The sequence below is a fragment of the Ursus americanus genome, chromosome 36, assembly GCF_024610735.1.
Source record: "Ursus americanus isolate L20-20 chromosome 36, mUrsAme1.1.p, whole genome shotgun sequence".
Taxonomy (NCBI): domain Eukaryota; kingdom Metazoa; phylum Chordata; class Mammalia; order Carnivora; family Ursidae; genus Ursus; species Ursus americanus.
Window position 1 is genome coordinate 13,748,244 of NC_142162.1, and position 23,269 is coordinate 13,771,512.

The 23,269-nt window shown below is 48.0% G+C and overlaps 1 protein-coding gene across 1 annotated transcript in view; it reads right to left on the reverse strand.

Annotated features, from left to right (window-relative positions):
* MYO1E (myosin IE) overlaps positions 1–23,269 on the reverse strand; it is a gene marked incomplete at its 5' end in the record, with an annotated part of 187,763 nt that overhangs the window by 25,440 nt on the left and 139,054 nt on the right. The window contains 6 exons of the mRNA XM_087859163.1: positions 2,334–2,479; positions 2,563–2,732; positions 2,944–3,058; positions 6,536–6,680; positions 13,653–13,751; positions 20,114–20,220. Coding sequence (XP_087715289.1) covers positions 2,334–2,479; positions 2,563–2,732; positions 2,944–3,058; positions 6,536–6,680; positions 13,653–13,751; positions 20,114–20,220 — 782 coding nt within the window. The remainder of the gene's footprint in view (positions 1–2,333; positions 2,480–2,562; positions 2,733–2,943; positions 3,059–6,535; positions 6,681–13,652; positions 13,752–20,113; positions 20,221–23,269) is intronic.

The following is a 23,269-nucleotide window of genomic DNA, read 5'->3' on the forward strand; positions in this document are numbered from 1 at the left end:
AAGGGCTCAAGGTGGCCCAGACCGAGCCTGCGGGCACTTGGATGGTCTCTACTAGAAGCAGCCACCGGGCAAGCGTTCCAGCCAGGAGTCAAGCACGACGCCTCAGTCTTCAACGAACACACACGTGATACAACTTTTCCCCTGAATTTCGACTGTTAAAATCCTTCTCTGTACCAGTATTGAAGCATTTTGAGAGCGTGTGTGTGTACAAACACACACGCATGCACACACACACACACACACACACACACGTTTGGTGGCCCGGTACCAGTTTCTGCTCTGGGTTTGAACCTGGCCGTACCGTCACCCATCCGGTTGCATTCCTCACTTGGTTTAGATTCCTGGCTGAACCCAGCGGAAGGAGGAAATGAGGGAACAGTGTGTCACACTCAGCGAGTGTGAGGCCCTGTAACATGCACAGATCACAAGTGACAGTGACTCAGACTCCTTTCTTTCCGGAGAGCCAGAGTAACTTTTAGGCTAAGTACCTCCTTTTATTACATCCACTAATAAGGAAAGGCCATAAGGGAGCAACGTCCAGACCGTGACTACTCGAGAGGAGGCAGAGGAAGGTGGTTTGGCCGTGAGACACTGTGTCCCCAGAGGCTGTGAGAGAAGACAAGACAAAAGGAAAAAAATTGGAGTGGGGAAATCCCACACACCTTGATAAATCTCAAGGACTAGACAAAGAAGATAGTGTCGAAGTGGCTGATACGAACGCAGACGTATGATTATTTGTGATCAAGGACTGCTTGAGCGGTCTGCAGGCTAAAGACAGGCCTGGGCAATAATAACAGGAAGAATCATCAGCACTCCGGGAGTAACGAGCACATATGCCCCGGAGCTAGGATTCCCTGCCGTTCAGCCACGGCTCCTGTCAAGAGTACTCGGCGTGTTTCGGCTAACCCCGCTTAGCCCAGGTGTAGCTGGTCCCCATGCGAGAAAACAAGCAGCCTCCAGTGGGGTTCCTCGGAACAATGAGGGCAGCCTCAGAGCCCAGCTAGCCAGGAAGTGTGGCCAGCAGGCTGCGCAGCTCGGGTTGTGACCCAGCCGGTGACCTGAATGCTCAGACAGACCTTCCGAACACGGGACCGTGCCCAGAGCTCTTCCCTGAAACCCACGGCACTGACCGCCCCCCCCACCCCGCCCCGACGTGGGGCCGTGAGAATGGCTGCTGATGGACTCGTCTGCTTACAAGTGTTTTAAACACTTAACCTCACAGCACCACCTGGCCCTTGATTAGGAAAACTGGGAACAGAGAGAATCAGAAACCACAGGGACACAGGCAAGAACGGACCCAACTTGAAATGTGTTTTGGATTACACACTGGAGCCAGGCTTTCCAGCCTGGTAGGTCGGATGCCTGAGTGCACAAAACCCTGGCTTTTCCCCGAGAGCAGCGGTTTTGTCTTCTGTGTGGAATAAGAGTTGAGAGGTGTCCCGATTCCAGAAGACGTGTTCATAAGCAGCCAGAACATCACTGCTTTTGATGCCATGGCGGCCCTGACAGAAGCAACAATCTCCTCGGAAGGGTCCAGGGACGCAACTCAAGGGGGAAGCTACTAAGCTCAAAGAGGCCTTTCTTCCTCTTGTCTCAGCTTTCTGTGGGCTGGGAGGATTCTGTGGACTGGGAGAATTTCCTCTCATCAGAGGAACTTAGTCTGGGAGATCTGAGCACGGGAGGATTTAGGGAAGTCTCCTCACACATACAAGCCCCTCTGTCAGAGAAAGCCCGAGTGCTGACAGCAAGAGCCAGGGCCCTTGCCTGTGAACCTGGGCTTGAAGGGAGCATTTGGCAATGACTCCAGGGCTACGGATTACGGAGATCCGTCCACGCACAAACAGGCAAAAAGGAACTTCAGGCGTCTAAAGACACTTCCCTCCCAGGACAATCCATGGTCACAACAAACTAAAAAGCAATACTGATGGGTGGAAGGCCACCTCTGCTTGGGCTTTTGGCTTGAAATGGGTTAGGTCTTCGACATGGGTGAGGTGGGCTTGGAGACAGGGCTCTGGTCCCTTGGCCCCACTGCAGTCAGAGCTGTTACACTCGGTTTCGAATATCAGGTTTTTCTCTCACATTTTATGAGAACAAAGGATCTGAGTAACCCATGACTAGTGGAGCTGGCCAGAAGGCCAGCTCTTCTTGGAATCTCATTCTTGAGACCTATGAAGGTCAGGTCTTCTCAGGGAAGAAGAGGAAACTCAGTTCTCTTCACCATGATTTTCACAACTGGGGCACCCGGCCAGACCTTTCTAGGCTGCGTTTGGAATGGCGGATGGCGGCGATGAGGAGGGACGGGCAGCCCTGTGCCTCCAACACTTGCCACTCACCTGAGGGACACGGACAAGATTCTCTCCATCTCGATTCTCCGCTTCAGCACTTCCTTCACCTGGCCTTTGTCCGGGCCCTGTTTGACCTTCTCTCGTCCAATTAAGTACAAGCACTTTGGAGTAAGAAGCAAGTCTCGCTTTACACCCTGTAAGGAGAGGTGCTTTAAGAAGGTGCACAGACGTGTCAGAGTGGCAACTTCCCCCACAACGGGCAGTAGTCAGTGTGTACCTTGAACCTCCTGTCGTACTTGGTCACCGTGTCTGCAAAATCGATCTTCTCTCTCTTCCCCACAAACTGCTGGAGTTCTGGGTGCTCGTCCATCCCGATGTAATCCCCGATGAAGTTCCTGTTAATACTGTTTCTCCTTCTCTCCTTCTTGTTCAACAGGAGGTCTGAGGCTGGAATAACCGAAAGGACAGAGAAGATGGGAGCGTCAGTCCCCCGGAAAGAGGAGGAGAATCGTGTGGAAATACACAGAGAAACTCTACACGGATGTAGGGTTTTTAACACATGACATTATACGCAGAGTAAAGGGAACCTGTAACTTCATCTAGGCTCAAAATTGTTCTCGAGATTTGTTAAATGGACGAAACGGAACACCCAAAGTACCTTCCTCTCTCATTTGGACGTATTTCTTCCGGGCCACAAATTTCCTCCATGATTTCTGTATCACTCGCGCATACCCATCGTACTTTCGCTCTCTCATTTCTTCTAGAAGAAATAGCTGTGAACGTAGAGAAGGCAAATGTGAGCCAACTCACGAGACCTGAACGTTGCTTTCTTTGGTTATTTCAGGGACACTCACTTTGGTCAAGGACAGAACATGGGAAGCAGCTTCTCAGACTCATGAACAAACGTGAAAACACGATTACTAGGGCATATTGTTTACAATCACTAGAACGTCTTTCTGTTTTCTTCATTTCACAAAAAACATAACGGAAAATAGCCGTGTCTGAGCGTCAGGCGACCCTGACAACGCGCGCCCTGCCTGGCTCGTCATCTGTGCGCATCAAATGAGTGACTCACCATTTATCCACTGGTTCCCCGCCTTGATCCCAAGAGGATATTAGCTGGCCAGACAAACAGAGCTGGAGGAGGCCGTTGTTTACTGCCGTGTGTAGCCTCCTCACGAGTTCCCAGCTCTGACTGGGCTGCCGTGGAAAGAGGGCTGCCCTACTTTCAGTTCCATGAAAGTACCGACGTCCTGCTGCACACAGTCTCCAAGGACTCACTGGGCCACAGCGTAACAGCCAGCGCAACTGGAGCTGGGCTTACGATGTGCAATTAGGGGACATGGGCTCACCGAGAGGGACCGAGACTGTGGCGCTTACAGGCCCATATCAGACACCGGCACGTCCTGACACTCAGGCCACCGTGACAGTCCTGCCTGCTCTACTCTCCTCAACGGAGCTCTGGAATAACGAAGATGAGAGCAAACAGCTGTAATGTTCCTGCGGCTCAGGAAGCAGTCTAGATTTATATTCTAGAATACCTCCTTTCATTCAGCTCATCAGCGACGACACCGGACACCTCTTTCTGTTATCTCCGGAACTAAGGTTGGGTGGGTCTGGAAAGTGAACCAAGGTCTTCCAGGCCCTGCCAGCTCCTCCCTTGAACATGCAAGTCTGTCTTTGTAAATCTGCCTTTGATCAACTCATGAAATGATGGGAAACTTTCTCGTTCACCTAGGAAGTGGTTTTCATGACTCTCCAGGAAACAGAATAAGAGGTACCAATGAAAACAAGTAAAGATGATGACAAGTCAGGGCAGAAATGTTCCAGCAGGAAACAAGTGAATTCGGCTTGACGGCAGCCAGGCTTGACCGGTTGCCTCTGTTTATCTGGGTCTATACTCAGGAGCCACATCTGTCCCCTCCTGTCACTCAGCTTCTGCTTCTCACAGCACCAGCTGTGCAAAAACAACATCTCAGACTCAAAAGGGAAGGGGCTGCCTCACTCCGCGGCCTTCAGCGCTGCTGACAACAGGCACTAGGAGCGGATTTCTAAAAACAAAAGGAAGACATGGTCGCACACTGGGACGGAATGTTTAAAATCTGAGCCCTGGGGTTGCTTGTTTGAAGAATATTCATTGGTCTTTCTTATTTTGCGTGTTGGGTTTCTGAGTAAGCCTTGTTTTCTTCTTTCCCAGAACTATTTTGGGAGTGTCACAGAAAGTACACTTGTGACTCAGAAAGCAGGAGGCAAGCAATTCCCAACGTCCTATACATTATCAACGACTAGCTGGGTTTTAGGTTTTTTCCACAAGTCATGGGGGTGAGAGGGAGGTTCAAGAAAAAAATGGAAAAAAAAGAGAAAAATAAAACCCCAAATCATGGACACATGTAACAAATAAGCCATACCAGACCTTTTGGTGTCCGATGTCTAACGTGGGTTCTTAAAGCACATGGGTTATTTTGTACAGTCAGCACATTTACTATAAAAGTCAAGACAAAATCCTAAGGCCGATTTTTAAAAACCAGTTTTTGTAAAAGTGTTCGCAATGTCAGGGCTCGACGTGGATGGATGAGTGATGGGGGAGGGGAGAGATTAGCGGCGAGGGTGCGGGCGCGCATGCGTTTGTGTTTTTGTGTGCGTAAAAAGATGGGGAAAAGCAGAGTCAGGTGATGGTAACAAAGCATTTGGGAGGAAGACAAGGAAAAGCAAACCCCAAGATAAACCTTGACTTTGGAAGTAAAACCCCACAGCTCCACTAAATCAGAAAAAAAAATATGAAAAATATTGAGGCTGTTCTAATTATATGTGAAAATTCAGCAAGACACAAAAGTAAAAGCGGGTATAAAACAACAGAGGAGGTCTGCATTGTACTGATAAATCACTCCATCCCATTTTAGAAAGAACAGGAACTGCTCTGTGGGTTGCTTAACGGTGTATGACACAACATTTTCTTTTTATATTTGGAAATGAAATTGCTGAGAAGCTACAAATAACTCAGAGTGGAAAATGCTACCACACACTTTTCATAAATGGGTTCTATTGATGTGTGCCACTTATTTATTTAATAATTTTCATGGTTCTTAAAGCCATTCAGTTATAGCCATTATCATTTCCGGGTCTCAGGCTGATCCTCTGAGGTAGAACAGTGGCCGTGGGGCCCGTTCCAGAAGAGGGAACTCACGGGAAGACAGGGATTTGCCTCAAGTTCAAGTGTTTCCACTAACACCAACACTGCCAGTTCTCATGTTATTTCCCCTTGATCTGATGACTAATTTTGCCAAGTTCACCATAGACTCTGAAATGGAGTCTTGTGATTGTTCAAGGAACCTCAGAAAATGATGATGCGTAACTTCGGTTAGTTCCAGAAGTTTCTCCAGCTTAGAAAGTAGCCTTCATTCCATAGTCCCAGAGCTAACTGGGCAGAAGAACTGACGAGTTCTGCTCTGAGGAATCCGGCTTAAGAACTGAGAACTTCCTACAGACGTTCATTAGGCTCGCAGTGGCCACCTCCCCATCAGGAAAGATAAAGAAGTTTCTCCAAGAAATCTGTGGAGCTCTAATACGTTTGTGAATTGTAAAATGCATGTTTGAGTCTCTTACTGGTAAATATTCGTGTTCCGTGAACCCAGAGGTTTCTCCTCCTCCCTGTCTCCTCAATGTTCTTTCCAGGCTCCCTCATGGTCTTCAAGATACAGTCCTGAGACTTCCCACCCTGAGCTCTGTTCTACCTTCGAGGAGGAAGCCTTTGTCCGTGTGTCAATGACCCAACTGGTGTCCCCCAGGTAAGGATGTACGTTTACCCAAGCCTCCTGTGTGGGACAAAGAAGTCCCTTTCAGCTTAGACACTAGTGGACACTATAAGTAGCTGGTGGGCACCTGCTATGAGCCACGTTCTGTACGAGGCTCTGAGTACACAATGGCCCATCACAGGGACAAGAGGGGATGACCATCTAGAATGAGAGAGAGACAATGAGAAAGAAGGGATGCTACTGTACGATGACTTCTTACACCTGCTGCGTGCTCCGAGGCTCCGAGGAGCAGGGATGTGGGGAACGACCTACGCAGAGATCGGGAGCAGGGGAGAGGACACCGAAGGCACCAACGGACGGAACAGGGGGAGAATGCAGCTAGCCGTGTGTGGGGAGGGGTAGCAGAGGTGCTGCGGGGAGAGGGGTGGCCCCGAGGAAACGACCAGGGGGCAATGACCGGGGGTGGGGGTGGGGTTGGGGGGTCAGCCGCGCACTCACAGACTCGGGGGCTTTGATGAACACTTTGCTCCTCCCGAGCTGGAACTGGTCACTGTCCATGTTGACGGACTGCAGCAAGTGGAGAACACCCTGTTTCTCGTCCCCTCTCCACGACGGCCAGGTGGCTTTGGTCAGAATGGCGTACCTGTGAGGACGGTCGGGGAGAGAAGAGTCAGACTCGGACAGGACTACCCACCAAAGGCACCTGGTAGCACGGGGTCCTGGAGATCCACTCACCTCTGTTCTAGGGCCGAGGCACGGGTCTCGACAGCTGCAGAAATCCAGCGGGTCTGGTGTTCCCATTTCAGAGCATCCCTCCTCCCCACTTCCTATCCGACCGTTTCCATGTTAACGCCCCGGTGAAAAGCTGCTTTTCCTTTCTACCACCATCTAAAAATAGCATTCCTGAAGGTGGCCAGTGACACTCTTTGGGCAAAATCAAACCTTCTTTTCTCAGTGGTGATTTTCCCTGATTTCTTCTGCGCACTTAACAGTTAATGCAAAGAGTCTTATAAAGCTCCCTATAAGCAGCCGTTATTACAAAGTATCCACTTTCATCTTCGGAATTCTGTGCAGCTTGAGTCCAAGGCCCAGGTGATCTGGTCCTTGGCTCTTCTCTCTACGTTCTCTCCTACTCGCCGTGTTCCTGGGAGGATGGCCTGTTCTTCGCACGCACTAAACTTCCCCTCCTCGGGGCCTGGCCAATGCTGTTCCCTCTACCAGCTGTGCCGTTCTGCAAAGGCCTCATGTGGTGGGCTCCAGTGTAGGGCACTACCTTTCAGGGGCCATTCCAGAGAGGCCTTTCTGGACTATTCGAACAACCCCCCCCCCCCCCCGCTAGTTTCTCTCATAGAAAATTATATTTTTCCTTCAGAGCATATATTATAGTTTGTAATTCTATTCACGTTTGCACTTCATTCATTTATGCCTCCTCCACGAGGACAAGAGCTCTGCACACGGATGCCACACCGTGTAGTTCATACTACACATCTCGCACCTTCCCAGTGTCCGGGGCTCAGAGGTCATCGCGAACAGCAAACGGCCAACGTCTACGGGGCTCTCTCTGCATCAAGTGCTGTCCTTGGTGCTTCAGATGTAGGACCTCATTTTATTCCTACAGCCACCTGATTCCGCTGGTCTTTCCATTTTGCAGAGTACGAAACAGAGGAAAACGGGGACTCACCTTCGGCTGCTTAGCTAGTAACTGTCAGAGCTGAGATGTGAACCCCAATCGGTGTCTTTAATCACAACACTACCTATAAGCCATGGAGTGGCTTATGTGTTTCTTTGGAAGACCATACAGTCTACTACACGTCTGTGCTACAAACATGGTAAATATGCAAGGGGCTGACATGCCAGAGACAGAAACACTCCAGGATGTCGGATATCGAAGGTCCCAAAGACTTACGGTGGAAGGAAGGAAAGAAAGGAGGGGGGAATCAGAGAGACGTGTAGAAGGAAAGCTGGAGGCATGGCCTTTGTGTAGGCACATCCAGAACACAGGCAACGAACGGGCTCCAGACCTCTAGAGAAGCCAGGCGCTTTGTTTCCAGAAGCTTCTACCAGGATTAGACTGACTTATAGCACCGAAGGGAGAAAGGAATCTTGATCTAAGAGCCGCCATGCCTTCAGGATCCAGAGCTCACTAAGAGGACAGACATAGGTTATCATCCTTAGGGTTGGTTGGCTGGGACTAAGGTGATTCTAGGGACCCTCTCTGCTCCTTCCAAATACCCATGCTTTGCTTATGTCTTAAATGTCTTGGAGAAGCAAACCCTACTGTTCCCTAATGAGAGATTAAAAAGAACTAGAAAATACTCGTTGAAGCCATCCATTTGCATGAATATATTTCATGCATAATGAAGTCAAACAAAAGAAATCACATATAAATGATGGATAGCAGAGCCTTTCTAGATGCCACTGGAGGACCTGCTAAAAGGTCGGAATGTACTGGCAATCTAAATGGATGGAGAAAAATTCATGCAGGCTATGAGAGAAGAAAAAACCAGGCCTCCAAGGTGATAAGTCTCTAAGAGTACAATTCTGCTTGGGTCCACCTAATCAAAATTCTAAAAGCAAGTGTCCATACCGCACAGCTGCAAACGGGCAGCTCTCTGCAATTCACATACCCCCACCCCTACTAAAATGGTGCTGCATTTCTCTTCAATTTTTTTATAGGAAGGAAGTTGTTTTGCAGGGACTTTCTCTCCCTTTAGCTGACAAGGCAAGGCTTCTAATAGTTTGGGTCTGGGCGAGACGTGGGGTTTGCATGGTGTTCCCAGGGCCCTGTGACCACGGACCATGGCTGTGGCCCCCTTGCTTTCATGAAGCCTGAGGTGCCTTCCTCATTTCCTTTTGTGTTCACTGGGGAGACCAGGGCCCAATTCTCATATAAGGCTCTCCCACTAAGGAAGCACCCCAGTTCACTTGTCCTTCTCCAGGACGTGCTGCTGGGAACGGGTGGCAGAAGGCCATGGGTGCTGCCTACGCCGTGCCTGTGGTAGTTTTGGCGAGGTGAGGATTATAGCTTACATGCCTCTCAGCAAGCACTTTCAGTGTGAGACCCAACTCTGCCAACATTTCATCTCAAGGACTGTGTACTGGCTGTTCTCTTCGCCTCTGACTGGCGGGTCATGGGCTCCTTGTTATCTCAGATGACCAATGAACGTTTCCTCCTCAGAGGAAATGCAGCCCTGACCCCAGTGACCTCTAGCTGTTGGCACTGGAGTGGAGGATGTTTCTGATATTCAAGGACACAGAAGTCTTGGCAGCTCGTAGGACACTCTTGACACCCCATGTTTTCCTGAGCCTTCTATTCTTTGATCTCGCTTGCCCAGGATATGGACTGACTTTCCTCACAGATGTCCCCTTTCCCTACTCCCCACATTCTGAGAGGCTGGGTCAAGGTCAAGGCAAGTATGTTTGTGGGGAATGTAAATGGGGCCATAAGATAAATTTTAGAATGCTCTTATGTTCCTATCAGATTTTTTCCCCCTAAGAATTAGGACCCACATTTGGACTTATTTCTCCAGCCACAGTAAGGGGCATGTGCTGCCTAGCTCGAAAAGTTGTTTTCTGAGAATTTACAGATATTTTCACTAGCCGAAACTCAAAGTGGTGCCATTTCTTTCATTTTTTTTTTTTTTAAAGATTTTATTTATTCATTCGACAGAGAGAGACAACCAGCGAGAGAGGGAACACAAGCAGGGGGAGAGGGAGAGGAAGAAGCAGGCTCCCAGCAGAGGACCCTGACATGGGGCTCGATCCGGGAACGCCAGGATCACGCCCTGGGCCGAAGGCAGACGCTTAACGACTGAGCCACCCAGGCGCCCTGTGGCTGCCATTTCTAACAGCTTTTTGACCCTTCCTGAGCCACCCAGGCGCCCTGTGGCTGCCATTTCTAACAGCTTTTTGACCCTTCCTAAGGACGTGAAAGTTGTAGTGGGGGTGGCGAATACGGTGTTCCTCCTGGAGGCAGCGCAGGACTCACTTCAAGAGCACGTGGTTCACCAGTGGGGACATTAAGGCATCTTTTGATTTTTAGTCTCCGATTCAAAGTCAAGAGGGACGGTTTTGATAAACATAAAGGATTTTTCAGAGAGAAAATGAACACACACACAGGCCCATTTCCCATTGGCTAAGCCTATTCTCTGAGTGCTAGGTTGTGTGTGAGCCACTGCTCTGTTCACACCTGTGGGCTTCCTTCCCAGGGAGTGGTGTAGTAGGCACGCACACAGGCCGTCATCCTTTTCCCTTAGCTTCTTACTGTCTCACTTTGCAGGCTTTCTGCGGGCATCTAGAAAGCAACTTTATGCGCAAAGCCTTTTTTCTCAGCCCTGAGGAGAATAAAGGTATGACACGGTTCAACTACTCACAGAGGATCACGGGACAAGACAGACAGTGGCGGACTCTGGCCCTATTCTGCACGACCAGGATCTCAGACTCACACACCGCACGGAAAACAGCACTGTCTCTGGAAATATACCCTGCCCATGGACACAGATGGCCTGCTAGCCATTTTTGAGTACTTTTTATTGAGAAACAAATTATCTTCCAAACTTTTTTTTTATTACTCTCCTTGCATTCTCAAATCAAAAGATATAGGACATCAAAAGAGCCCACGCTGTATAAGACAGGGCTGCCCACTTGTCTCCTCCAAAAGGAAAAGTCCACAGCAGGAGAGCTCGAGGGGAGACATCCAAGGATAGAATCACTTCAGTCAAAGTCCCTCAACATAAAGGGGCAAAAGAGATTCACTAAACGTTTACTCCGTGTCAGGCGCAGAAGAAAGTCTCATGCATGGGGTCAGGACGGCATTCGACAGAGGCCCGGATGTTACCACCAACCAGGTCATCTCACAGCTCATTTACGGAGCTGCTGCAAACGCGTAACACAGCCTGCTCAGGGTAGCTCAGATGTTCCTGCCGGGGAACAAGGACTGCCTGCTCTCCCCAGCGTGGAGGCTCACAGCATTGCTTATGGAAGTCAAGTCTGATGGCGGTGTTTGAACTCACAACCCTCAGATCATGACCTGAACTGAGATCAAGAATCGGATGCTTACTGACCAAGTCACTCAGGCGCCCCAATGGCTTGTCTGTTTTTAAATAATACGGAAGGAACGAGGTCTTTCAGAATCAGTTTCTTCAAAAACCAAACAACCAAACAACAAACAAAACACCCACAAAAAAAAAAAAAAAAAAAAAACCAAAAAAAAAACCAAAAACCAAGTTTAAATTCTTAAAAATATCTGATTAGTTATCAAGAGTAGTGGCAATTGGAGAGACTCCACAGATTAAACAGTTTTTAAATACAGGAAAAACTACTGAAGGAGGATAAAATGATGAATGCTTTGGAATTGTTAAGGGCAGGCCCTTCTGGGTTAGGGAAAGATGGAGGGGATACTTTTCATTCACCGTTTTCCGTATTTAATTTTTTTCTCTTAATTACATAAAAGGTATTTGTCAAAGACGTGCAGTTTTGCAAAAACTTTAATGATTACCTAAGCTGTGGTTCTCAGCTGGCTTTATCCCCACCCCACTCCCAGCAGGGGACATTAAGCAGCATCTGGATACACTTTTGGCTGTCACAACTCGGGACGGATAGAGGGTAGCCCCCCACCACGCACAGGATGGCGCCATGATGGAGACTCACCCAGCCCCAAAGCTGGGTGGAGAAAGCCCATTCTAGCTAGTGTTAGATCTCTTTCAAGGAGAGTCGTCTTTCATAATTAACATCTCAGCTGTTCATCAGCAAATGTTTGCTGCTATAGTCATGCAAGAACTTGATAGACTTGTTTTCTCAACTTCCTAAATACGTCTTTCCATACAGTTCTGTTTCCACTCTAGGTGGAGTGGGCCCTTTCATCAGGAGAGCCATGACGGTGGGCTTCATGCCTAGTCTAGTCTGCCTCTCAAATGACCAGAAATCTTGACTGTGTGGAAACAGAGTCAACGGGGCTTAATGTATGAAAGACCCACCCTTCCGTTAGGCGTCTCTCGACTTCCCACATCAATGACCTCCCACCTACAACCTCCCACACCGGTGACCTGTAGGCCAGCTATCCCAATCTCAGGACACAAGAAACAGGACAGTCCTGAAGGAATCACTACTTTCTATTTCAAAAACCGTAATGAAGCTCTTCTTCAGCCTGCTACCGCTTCGTTACTTAAAATTTGAGTTTAAAAAAAATTCTTACATCCTGTTCCTCTACCTATATACCCCGGAGATATAATTATTTTCTGATGAAAATGCTAAATATGACTTCCTTCTCTCTTAAACGAGAGTGAATAGACATAGAAAATACAGCGGGATCCCATTAACTTAGAATCGTTAAGGGAAGTTAAAACCATGCAGTATTTTAAGGACACTAAATTCTATCCTTTTCAAAAACAAGTAGCACAAAATAAGAGCAATTTAAGTGCAGGTCTTGCCAAATACACTTTAATGGAAACGTGAAAATCTGTTTAAGTTTATACATGGGCTCTACAAAAACTTTGAGGTTAAATACTTTAAGCTTATTTTCTCAAGTAAGTTATTTTCCTGAAATCATCTTCATACTATTAACTTGGGCGGTCAAGTTAAACCTTCCCGTGTCACAATTATCATGAATTCCCGAACTTACATGTTACACTAAGCAGACCAAATACTGGTGGCTACTGATTTATTCTACAATAAACAATGGTAAAAAGAATTGTTAAACTTAATAAAAAAGGACAAATAGCTGAATTTTAAAAATGGGCAAAGGAGCTGAACAGACACTTCTCTAATGGCCAATAAGCACATGAAATATGCTCAACATCATCCCATCAGGGACGTGAAATCAAAACCACAAGATACCACCTCATTCCCACTAGGATGGGTATTATCAAAGTCAGATATTAGCAATTGTTGGCAAGGACACAGATAAACTGGAACCCTCGAACACTGCTGGTGGGGATAGAAAAGGGTACAGCCATGCTGGAAACCAAGCTCGCGGTTCATTGAAAAGGTCATACAGAGAGTTACCAGAGGACCCAGTAATCCATTGTTAGGTAAGCACCCAAGAGAAATAAAACCTTACGTCGACAGGAAAATGTGTATGTGAATGTTGACAGCAGCATTCTCCGTTATTCATCGGAGCCAAGAAGCGGAAACTGACACCCATCAGTTAGCTGATGGAGGAACAAGTAAAACGTAACACGATATCGCGCTATCGGTGCAAGCGAGTGTTACTGGGCAGTGGGTAGGAACGAAGCGCGGACACACACTGCAGTGTGGACGACCCGGAAACACTAGCGGACGGAAAGCAGCCAGACCCGGAGGCCACATACTCTGAGATTCTATTTCTACGCAATGCCCAGAATAAGGCAATATTCTGAAGTTCTTTCTACAGAGACGGAAGGAAGTGTGTGCCTAGGGCAGGAGGGGAGGGGAGAATTGGGGGTTGGTGACTAGGGAAGTGGGGTTACTTTTGGGGGTGATGAAAATGTCCTCAAACTACCTGGTGATGGATGCACAACTCTATGAATATGGTAAAAGCCAAAAATCGTATACTTCCAAGGAGTGAATGCTCTGGTGAGTTACAGCTCAATGAACCTGCTGAAAGCAAAAAAAGAGTCCACAGTCACCAGGTTCTTACCTCTGGAGGAATTTTTGGAAGATGCGCCGATAAGCGTAACCAGCTCTTCTCACGCGGATGTTTTCTTTCAGACCCAGGTATTCTACCTGGTGCTTCACCCTGTACAGGAGAAAAGAGAGCCAGGATGTTACTGGCTAACTCTTCCGCCTGGCTCTCCTAGCTACTATCCCCTCAAACCCCCCATTACAAGCAGCAGGGACACATGACGAAGACGACAATTTAGGAGCTCCATTTTATGCAAACAGACTAGATGGGACGCTGCCCAATTCATGAGTCACTGAATAAAGCCGATCTGATCTTTAAATGTACTCAACGGAATTACATATAAATATAAATGTATATATATAAAGACCACAGGGGCACCTGGAGCTCAGTCGGTGAAGCATCTGACTCTTGATTGCAGCGCGGGTCATGATCTCAGGGTCGTGAGGTCGAGCCCCACATTGAACTCCTTGCTGGGCACGGAGCCTGCTTGGGATTCTCTCTTTCCCTTTCCCTCTGCACCCCCCCTTCTCTAAAACCAAACAAACTGTAATTTATAGCGTTCAGAGTCTGCGCTGACCCTCGGGTTCTATAATATTAATTTAAAAAATATTTTATTGTGAAATACAGCAATTACCGAAGACTTTACACATTTATTTCAAAAAACAGTAAAACAAAAAGCCACATGCCTATCATTCAAATTATGAACAAAAGTATCCCTTTTTCAAAAGACTAACTTTGGAATTAAATGACACCAGAGCTACTTTTGTTCTCCACCTAAATTTAATAGTGATTCTAGACCTAACACATCGAAGCTTTTCAAATGCAACGTAAGAAAGGGCAGATGAAATAATTTCAAAGACCTAAATTAAAAAAGCTCTAGTAACACATGTAAATTAGAGTTCTAGTTGGTTTTTATGAGAGTAAACAACTGCCAGTGGGTTTTGGAAAGTGGATGCTGGTCCTCCTAGATTGTGTTCTCACCTGGGATTTTCTTATCAGAGCAAATGTCCCCACCCTGTCCCTTGGGGATTAGGGCTTAGTAGATTGGGGGGGGGGTGCACTGGTGAAAATGCCTCTCCCCTTCCTGAGACACAAAGTGTCCTGGAAGCCGCGTGGCAGATCCCGGCCACCAGCTTCTGATCGTCCACTGGGGAGGCGAGCGGGGCCTTTGCCATACGTGCTGCCGACTGGTTGAATACGGACACTCGGAAACACAGTATTGGAGGGAAATGAGAAATCATGCTGCGGCAGGCACGAAGCCCGCCTTCTCCCCACTGAGTACATTTGGGGTGAGGCCGTACTGGCGACGGCTCCCCAAGAATGGCCCCTCGTGACCAGCTGCACTGGAAAGCTAATAGCAGCAGCCTCCTCCAGCCTCACGCGGGGCTGACGCTGGGCTCTCCAGCAAGGCTCTCAGCAAGCCACATTCCCAGCTCTGCACCGCACCCCGCAAGCTGCTAGGGAGCCGGGAACGGACAGTGTGGCTCCCGCTGAAGACGTTGCAGGAGGCACAGGGCCTCACAGCCAGGTTCTGGGCTGGCTTCCCGGTATGGCCCTGGCTCTGCCCCTGTGTAACCTCTCCATGCCTCACTTTCCACGTCTGGAAAGTGAGGATGGTGACGTTAGTTCTTTCTGCCTAACTGGGTACATTCCATGTAAAGCTCTGAGCTGGCTCCTGGCATGCATGACACAAAGCTGCTATTATGCTAATATATTCACAGGTACAATAAGTAAACCAGGACAGGAGACTAGAGAAAGAAAGGGATTTTTCAGAGGGAGGAGATTCTCAGACGGTGATGTGCCTGGGTCTGGAAGGAGGAGCTGAAATCACCAGGTGCAGAGGAGGGAAAGGCAGAGGGCACAGTGGAAACGAAGGCACAAAGGTGGGAAAGGCTGTGGCCCAGGGCGGTGGGAGAGGAGCAGGTGGGAAACTCATCTGGAAGAGGGGGTGCAGCCTGGACTGCCCCGGGAAGGATGAGGTCACACAAGGAGGGAAGTGTAAGAAAAGTCTCGAGTCTGACTGGTCTTACTTGACCAGGATCCAGAAATGTCAGCTCCCTCAAGAAAATTACTTTTTAAAACAACCTTTATAGAAAGAAGTAATATTCAATATCCACAGTTGATTCATGACACACATTTGGTTAATAAAAGGAGCAGAAATCAGATGCAGGAAAATAATTTTCTCTTCTCCTATCCTCCAAATCCAAAACTCACCACTGGCCTTTTCTCTGCTCAGGAAAATACACATGAGGGTGTCAATCAGAGGTATTTGGTCATTTTTTAAAAAAGATGTTATTTTAGAGAGAGAGAGCATACGAGCAGAGGGAGGGGCAGAGGGAGAGAGAATCTTTTTTTTATTTTTAAGATTTTATTATTTGACAGAGACAGAGAGAGACATTAAGAGAGGGAACACAAGCAGGGGCAGAGGGAGAGGGAGAAGCAGGCTTCCTGCTGAACAGGGAGCCCGAAGTGGGGCTCAATCCCAGGACCCCGGGATCATGACCTGAGCCGAAGGCAGACGCTTAACCACTGAGCCACCCAGGTGCCCCGAGAGAGAGAATCTTAAGCAGACTCCCCATTGACCGAGAAGCCCGATGCAGGGCTCGATGCCAGGGCTCTGAGATCGCCACCTGAGTCGAAACCAAGAGACGGATGCTTAACTGACGGAGCCACCCAGGTGCCCCAGGTATTTGCTCATTTTAAGTATTTTTCGTAAATTTTGGCTTTATCCCAAGCTTTTGAGGCAGGGAATACATCACCCACTCACCCACTCATTCAAGTAGAAACGTTTCATTTCCATAAATCCCATAGGAAAGAATATGCCTCATGTTAAAACAGTTTCATTCACAGTAACTTCCATCACCAGGAAATTATCTTATAGAAATTTTCTTCCACAGAATGATCAGTTTAGCAAATTCTGTACTATTTAGCATTTTATGTAACCAAAGGATCCAAGTTGACTTTTGCATATCCTTGGAGTGCTGTCCCCTTCTCAGTAAACATCAGCCAGGCTGGCAATGCCCAGTGGTTCCCTTGGCCGTTAATGCAAGTAGGTCAAGGCCTGAGAACTCTGCTAGAACAGCAATTCAGAGCCCAGGGCAGGCAACTTTGCCAGAGCCAAACAAAAACACATTTTCAACAGGAAAAGAAAAATAAACCACACCCTGTAAACTTGTGGAATGAGTAACCCTGTCCACCGAGAACTTCAATTGACCGTGTAATCCCCGCCAATGAAGCACAGTGCCTTTTCACAGCCCCTAACTCTCCACACTCAGAAGAAGTGAAACCATCTATCACACAATAAACCTGAAAACCGGGATGGGGGGGAGGGGTGCATCCCAAGAAGCAATCCTATATACAATATAAATCAACACTTGACCAACAAATACCTTAGACTTCTTCACACCTGTTTACACGAATGGATGTTATGAAGTTCCTTACTGCAATTCAAGTAAGTGATGGGATTTAATAAATAAATAAATAAATAAATAAATAAATAAAATAAATGGAAAACACCACTGTGGGGGATTCTATGGGGATTCACTGAGTAAATGTATTTTTGTTTTAATTTCTCCAGTTTTTGCTATTTCAATGACTCAGTTTGGATTTTATGAGAAGAGAGCATCAGGACTAGGAAACGTTCGACCAGTAGCTATTGCAAAACTTCTATACTCGAGGGACTTGGAGCAGAGCCATCTATACGGGCTAAGGGAGAGTGTGCTAGGAGGTGTTACATTTGTAGGGGGAGCAAGATGTTTTCATTTAAGATGATGTTGACTGGAAGGGGAGCTGGATGGGATCTGAAGTAGGGGGACAGGTGGCCTAAAACACCCCTTAGCACTACCTCTGCTTCCAAGATCCCGTAATCTGGGCATTGCCAGCCTGGCTGATGTAATCAGTTTCCGAGGATGCTGACGTCACCCCTCTTCTACTGTGTGTGTATGCGTGCACAGGATGTAACACGGTGCGTGTGCACGTGAACGTGCGAGGGGGGAGCGTGGCAGTGACGCAGAGACAGGCAGAGGCAGGCTGACAGCTCACCCAGGTCTGGGAGAGACATTCTGTCCGACTGAACGAGATCAAATTCTGAACCGACCCTCTTAGTTTAATGAGGAAGAAACTGAGGACTGAGGAGATGACGTCTCTCTCTCAAACCACTAGTGACAGGCCAGCACCTCGCTACGGTCCTTCCAAATCCCAGGCCGGCTCTTTGCTGTGGATCAGCTGTTGTCAAAGTACCAGGCCCAGACCCCCCACACAAGCAGCACCGAGGAGCTTCTCAAAACTGCACGTTCCTGGGGCGCCTGGGTGGCTGAGTCGTTAAGCGTCTGACTTCAGCTCAGGTCATGATCCCAGGGTCCTGGGATGGAGCCCTGCATCGGGCTCCCTGCTCGGTGGGGAGTCTGCTTGCCCCCTGCCCCTCCCCCCATTCATGCTCTCTCTCTCTCTAATAAATCTTTAACAAATGCCCATTCCTGGGCCCCACCCAGACCCACTGAATCAGCATCTCTAGAAGCAGGGCCCAGGAACCGGAGTTTTCACGAGCCTCTAAGGGACACTCGGGCATCCGCAAGCTTGAGGACTAGTGTAGGATAAATAGACATTTTCTATCGTCAGGTGGGAAGAGGTGATGGTGCCACTACCCTCTTAGCCTCAAAGGAGAAACTGAGTGACACGTTTCAGAAAAGCAGAAGGCAAATTAAGTACATCCAGGGGAATGACCAAGAAGGGGGATGGTCAGATTCCACGTCCGGTTCCTCCAGAGGAACTGCAGTGGGAGAGGAGACTGCAGGGAACCGTGACGACTGCTGGGAGCGAACACAAAAGCTGTCAGACGGAAAAGTCATGAGAATAACTATTCGGGCAGATTAGAGATGTCGGACTAGGTCGCCCCGACGGAGAGAAGGACTGTAGAGCTTGCTAATAAAGCAAGAGCCATCGGAAGCTGGACCGATCAGCTAGGGGCAGCGGGTCGCTCGTGACCGGACGGTGTTTACGGGGAATCACGGTCAGCCACTCGACAGAAACGACACTCGAGGGAGCGTGTCTCTACTGACGAGCTTCCTCAGAATACTGCGGACTGATGAAACGGACGGCTGCTACGTCCTGCAGCACCGTGAGGTGAGAAAACAGACTCAGGCCGCCCACGAAGTGGCAAAACACGAACAACGACCGGCCGACAGTGAATTCCCTCTTGTAACGGACCAGGTCTCCTCCGCCTGCCGCGCTCAGAAAGGATCCCGCCGGCAGGGTGGGAACGGACCCACACACGTCTCTCGGCGGGGTGGCTGCAGCCATGACTTTCCCTCCTGGTCTTGCCGTCATGGAGCTTAACCTTGCTATGTCACTGGACACCTAAGTCTATCTACTTTTCTCCAAGAGAGAAAAGAAAAAAAGACAGTAATTCTGTACGCTCCCGTCCAGGGATCTGACCGCCCGGTGACAATGGCAGGCTCCTCCCTCCCGTCCAATCACCGTAACGCCTTGCCTCAGTCCTGCTCCCCATGTGCCCATGGATCCCCCCGTTGGATAAAACTGTATTCTCTAGGGGCGCCTGGGTGGCACAGCGGTTAAGCGTCTGCCTTCGGCTCAGGGCATGATCCTGGCGTTATGGGATCGAGCCCCACATCAGGCTCCTCCACTATGAGCCTGCTTCTTCCTCTCCCACTCCCCTGCTTGTGTTCCCTCCCTCTCTCGCTGGCTGTCTCTATCTCTGTCGAATAAATAAATAAAATCTTTAAAAAAAAAAAAAACCTGTATTCTCTAGTCTTCCTTAACATTTTCCCACTCAACACCCCCATTCCAACCTGCACAGGCCACATCCCTAAACGCCAGCTGTAGGAGGAATGGTGGCCCAGGATTCCTCAGGACTCAGAGGCGAGAGGGCTGGCAGCACGCCATACGTCACAAGCCTCCCTGGGGCTTGTTCCCTCCAGCGGGAGTCACCACTCTGCTCAGGAACACGGTCAGTCGTCAGGGGCAGGTACCGAACCTAGCGTATGCCCCCGGGACCCCCAAGGGCAACAGTAAATGACACGCTTCTTTGTAACCAGCTCTTTATACCTTCACTCTGAACCCTGAGCTGAGCATGCGAGGCCCCATCCTGTGGGTACCAATAAGGAGCTAAGTAGACTAAGAATGTCTACACAGGGCCTCAAACTAATTTTAAAACCATCCTGACTCTGCAGTATTAAGGTGTTTTTTTTTCCCCCGTCTGTCCCCAGACTAGCCAAGATCAACAGTATAAATTGCTAATTCTGACCTGAATGGCACTGGTAACATTTTAGGAAAAGACAAGGAGGGGGGGAGGCCTCGTTTGTCATGAAAAAGTTAAGACACAAGGACGTGAAACGCATCTGAAAACCATTTAAACTGCTTCTGCCCTTGGCATCGGGGAGCACGTCTTGAGCAGAGGGAACTTGTGCGGGGCCCACCTCAGCTGGCTTCAGCCTCCCCGTCTGCCGTCTTGACCGTACCTGCTTTCCTCCCAGTCTCTGGGCTTCTTGGTTTCGTTCGGTTTTATACATCGGATGTAGTGTGGCGTGCATTTCATCAGGGTGCTCACGAGGTCGTTGGCTTGTTTCTAGAAAGGAAGAGTAACATCGGACAGAAACATGGAACCTTCTCTCAAGCAGACTGACGTTCAAAGGGGAGCTGTGAAACTCCAGTGCAGAAACAGACAGCTAGGAATTAACCTTCGTGACAACTTGTTCATGAAGCTTGCCTCTGGTCTACTTCCTTTCTTAAGGCTCTACTGACTTTTATGATGATTTTAACATGATGATTTTAACACGCACGGGTTTGAAATTAGATCTTTGAAAACAACCAGGTCTTTTTCGTATTGTTAATAAAATAAAGCAACACAACAAAACCAGTAGATCTTCCCATACAGTTCTTTTCATGAGAAACAAGGAAGCATGCCAGTTATTAACAAATTAAGTTTATATTGATTGAGGGCCTTTGCAAACACAAGGTTCTCATAAACTTTTTTTTGGTGCCAGGGCGGGGCGGGGAGGAGAAATGATTTGCAAAAATAAAGCATCAAAGGCCCCTGTACTGTCTTTCTGGGCAATCCAACCAATGAAGAATCACCATATTAAAATGATGGAAATTCATAAAAGGTGGGGGATACATCAAAAATCTCACTTCATTCACCTTCCTCAGCACGTCCTTTTACAAACCTGCCTTCTGAGAGGTAGGTAACCTGCTCCTTCACCAAATACTCATATGAAATCCTCTCTCACCACCTGCGTACTGGGTTCCCGAAAGGAAACTGAGCTCAAGCAGAGAAAGCCACGTAAATAAAGCTGGAATTGCTTATGATGCATTTCACATCCTGAGCATCTCCGACTCGGAAGAAACAGGAGCAAGGCCCACATCAGCATTCCCACCACCACGCAGCTGAGCCCTTGTGGGACCGAGGAGGGGGCCCACGCAAACTCTCCTCCCGAGCGAATCAGTGTGAAGAGAGAAAACCTCTAAAGGAAAATAGAGAGAAGGGCTCTCGAAAACCAGAAAACCATGACCAAGCAGAAGAGATCCGCCTGCAGGAGACAGCCCTCTCGCAATTAGGGCTTTGCTGTTTTCATGGGTTTGGGAAATCTGAAACCCTTGAGAAAAACTGTTGAGTATATTCAAAGCAAGATGTTCACTGGTGAATTATGTTCTGTTTAGATGTGCAGAATATAGCATGTTTTGCAATGCTTAGCAGCAAGGACAAAGCTGCAGAGATGGTACGGTCAACGCAAAGCCCTACAGTGGAAAAGTAAATGGACTCCCATCTCCTCTGTCGACGTCGACTGTATTTGAGAACAAATCTGATGATCTTTGCAACACAGGAGGTGGGGCTGGGCAGGGCCTGCTCATAGCAAAGCTGCTTTTTCAGTCCCCAAACTTATTTTTATTTTTTATATTTTAATTTTATCAAACCATTTTAATTTCCAAGAATGACTTGGCAGACTCCTCCGTCCTAAGCTTTCAACAGCACACCTTCTTTTCACCTTGGTGTGAGCGCGGAGAGGGGGCAAGCGTGACTGAGTGACCTGGAACCTGACACGGGTCTCCCTAGCTCCAAGCAGTAACGGGATGACACTTACTGAACGTGCACGAGGGGCGAGGACATGGACCCTCTCATTTCTGCCTCACGATTCTAAGTGATATTATTATCACTATTCTGATTTTTTTAGGCAAGGAAATGGCACCCTAAAGAAATAAAGTATTGCTCAAGATGGCGATAAAGTATTGCTCAAGATGGCGCACTTAATGACAAGCCTTGAGGCTTGAACTCAAGCGTGCAACATCCCAAGTCTGTTCCTTAACCACAAAGCTCTCCTGCCTTCCCGAGGAAGACAGGAGATAGTTCGGTGTGACAGACGAGGAGTTAACAGAATGAGTGAGGAGTAGACAAAGCCTTGAGGTTGTGGGGAAAAAAATCAGTTCGGCAAATAGGAATATACTCTGACCATCCAAATTATCCTGAATTCAGCTATGGGTCAACTTTAGATGTCTCCTGAGGTGGTTGGGAAGCAGCAACTGGATTTATCCAGACTCTAGACAGGAACAGTCCAGGAGTGAGGACAGAAGGCTACCAAAGGCACTTGCCCAACAGAAGCATAAGGCAAAATACGCAGACAGGACAGTGAGAAAAGGCTGAGGGTGAAGGTTCCCTGTTCTTCCACCTTCAACACAGATTACTAGCAAGCCTGAGCTGGGGTTCTGCCTCTACTATTTGCAAGCTACATGACAAATCACTAAATTTCTCTGGGCCTCAGTTTCCCCATCTGTAAACGAAGTGGACTGAACTAGAAGACGTCTAATATCGTCACCTGAAAGTGGGAAAAGACGTTAAAAGCCAACGAGTCCAGTCCCTGCATGATGCTTTCGCCTGCTGACACATCCACTCCTCCAGAGTCGGCTCTCTCGTAGATGAAGCCGCAGGCCCGGCCCCCTGGGCAGTGCTGAGCTCAGTGCAATTTCCCACAGTGTTGCTCCTTGACTCTCATTACAAAACTGGTCCCTTCTCACCACAACAATATAGAATTTAGTGAAAACTCAACCTCAGTAAGTGCTATTAAATATAGCATAGTATGATTTATAAATAAGAAAACAGAGTTCTCACCAAATGAATATTAATTAGATCCTACAGATCAGTTTGAATTTTAACGAATTAGAATATAATAGTATACCCAATACGAAAACTACCTCGAACGCTAATTTAATTTCACCTTCAAGGAATTCCACGTCCCTTTAAATGTGTGCACTTCAGGGATATCGTTAAGATGATACTTAAGATCTGCAAAATACTGTGGATACGAGAGGTCTAAGAAATTAGCCACGGCTATGTGTCTCTAAGAGGTGTTCTAGAGGGGATTACACAACAGGGAGGATTTCATTCCTACGTGGAGGCAAAGCATCAGATGGACACGGGTCAATCCATGAAGGAGGGGACGCCCGGGGGTGAGAATATGGACAGTATTACAATCCTACTTAAGCTGGCTGACTTGAGGTTGACTTCCCCAGACAACAGCCGGCTTTGCAGTCCCTGCAATCCTGAGCATTTTGAGTAGACCCAGAAGGTGGCAATTCTGAGCATTCAACTAGACAAGAACATGAAGAAAGAGGTTAAGTCTTCC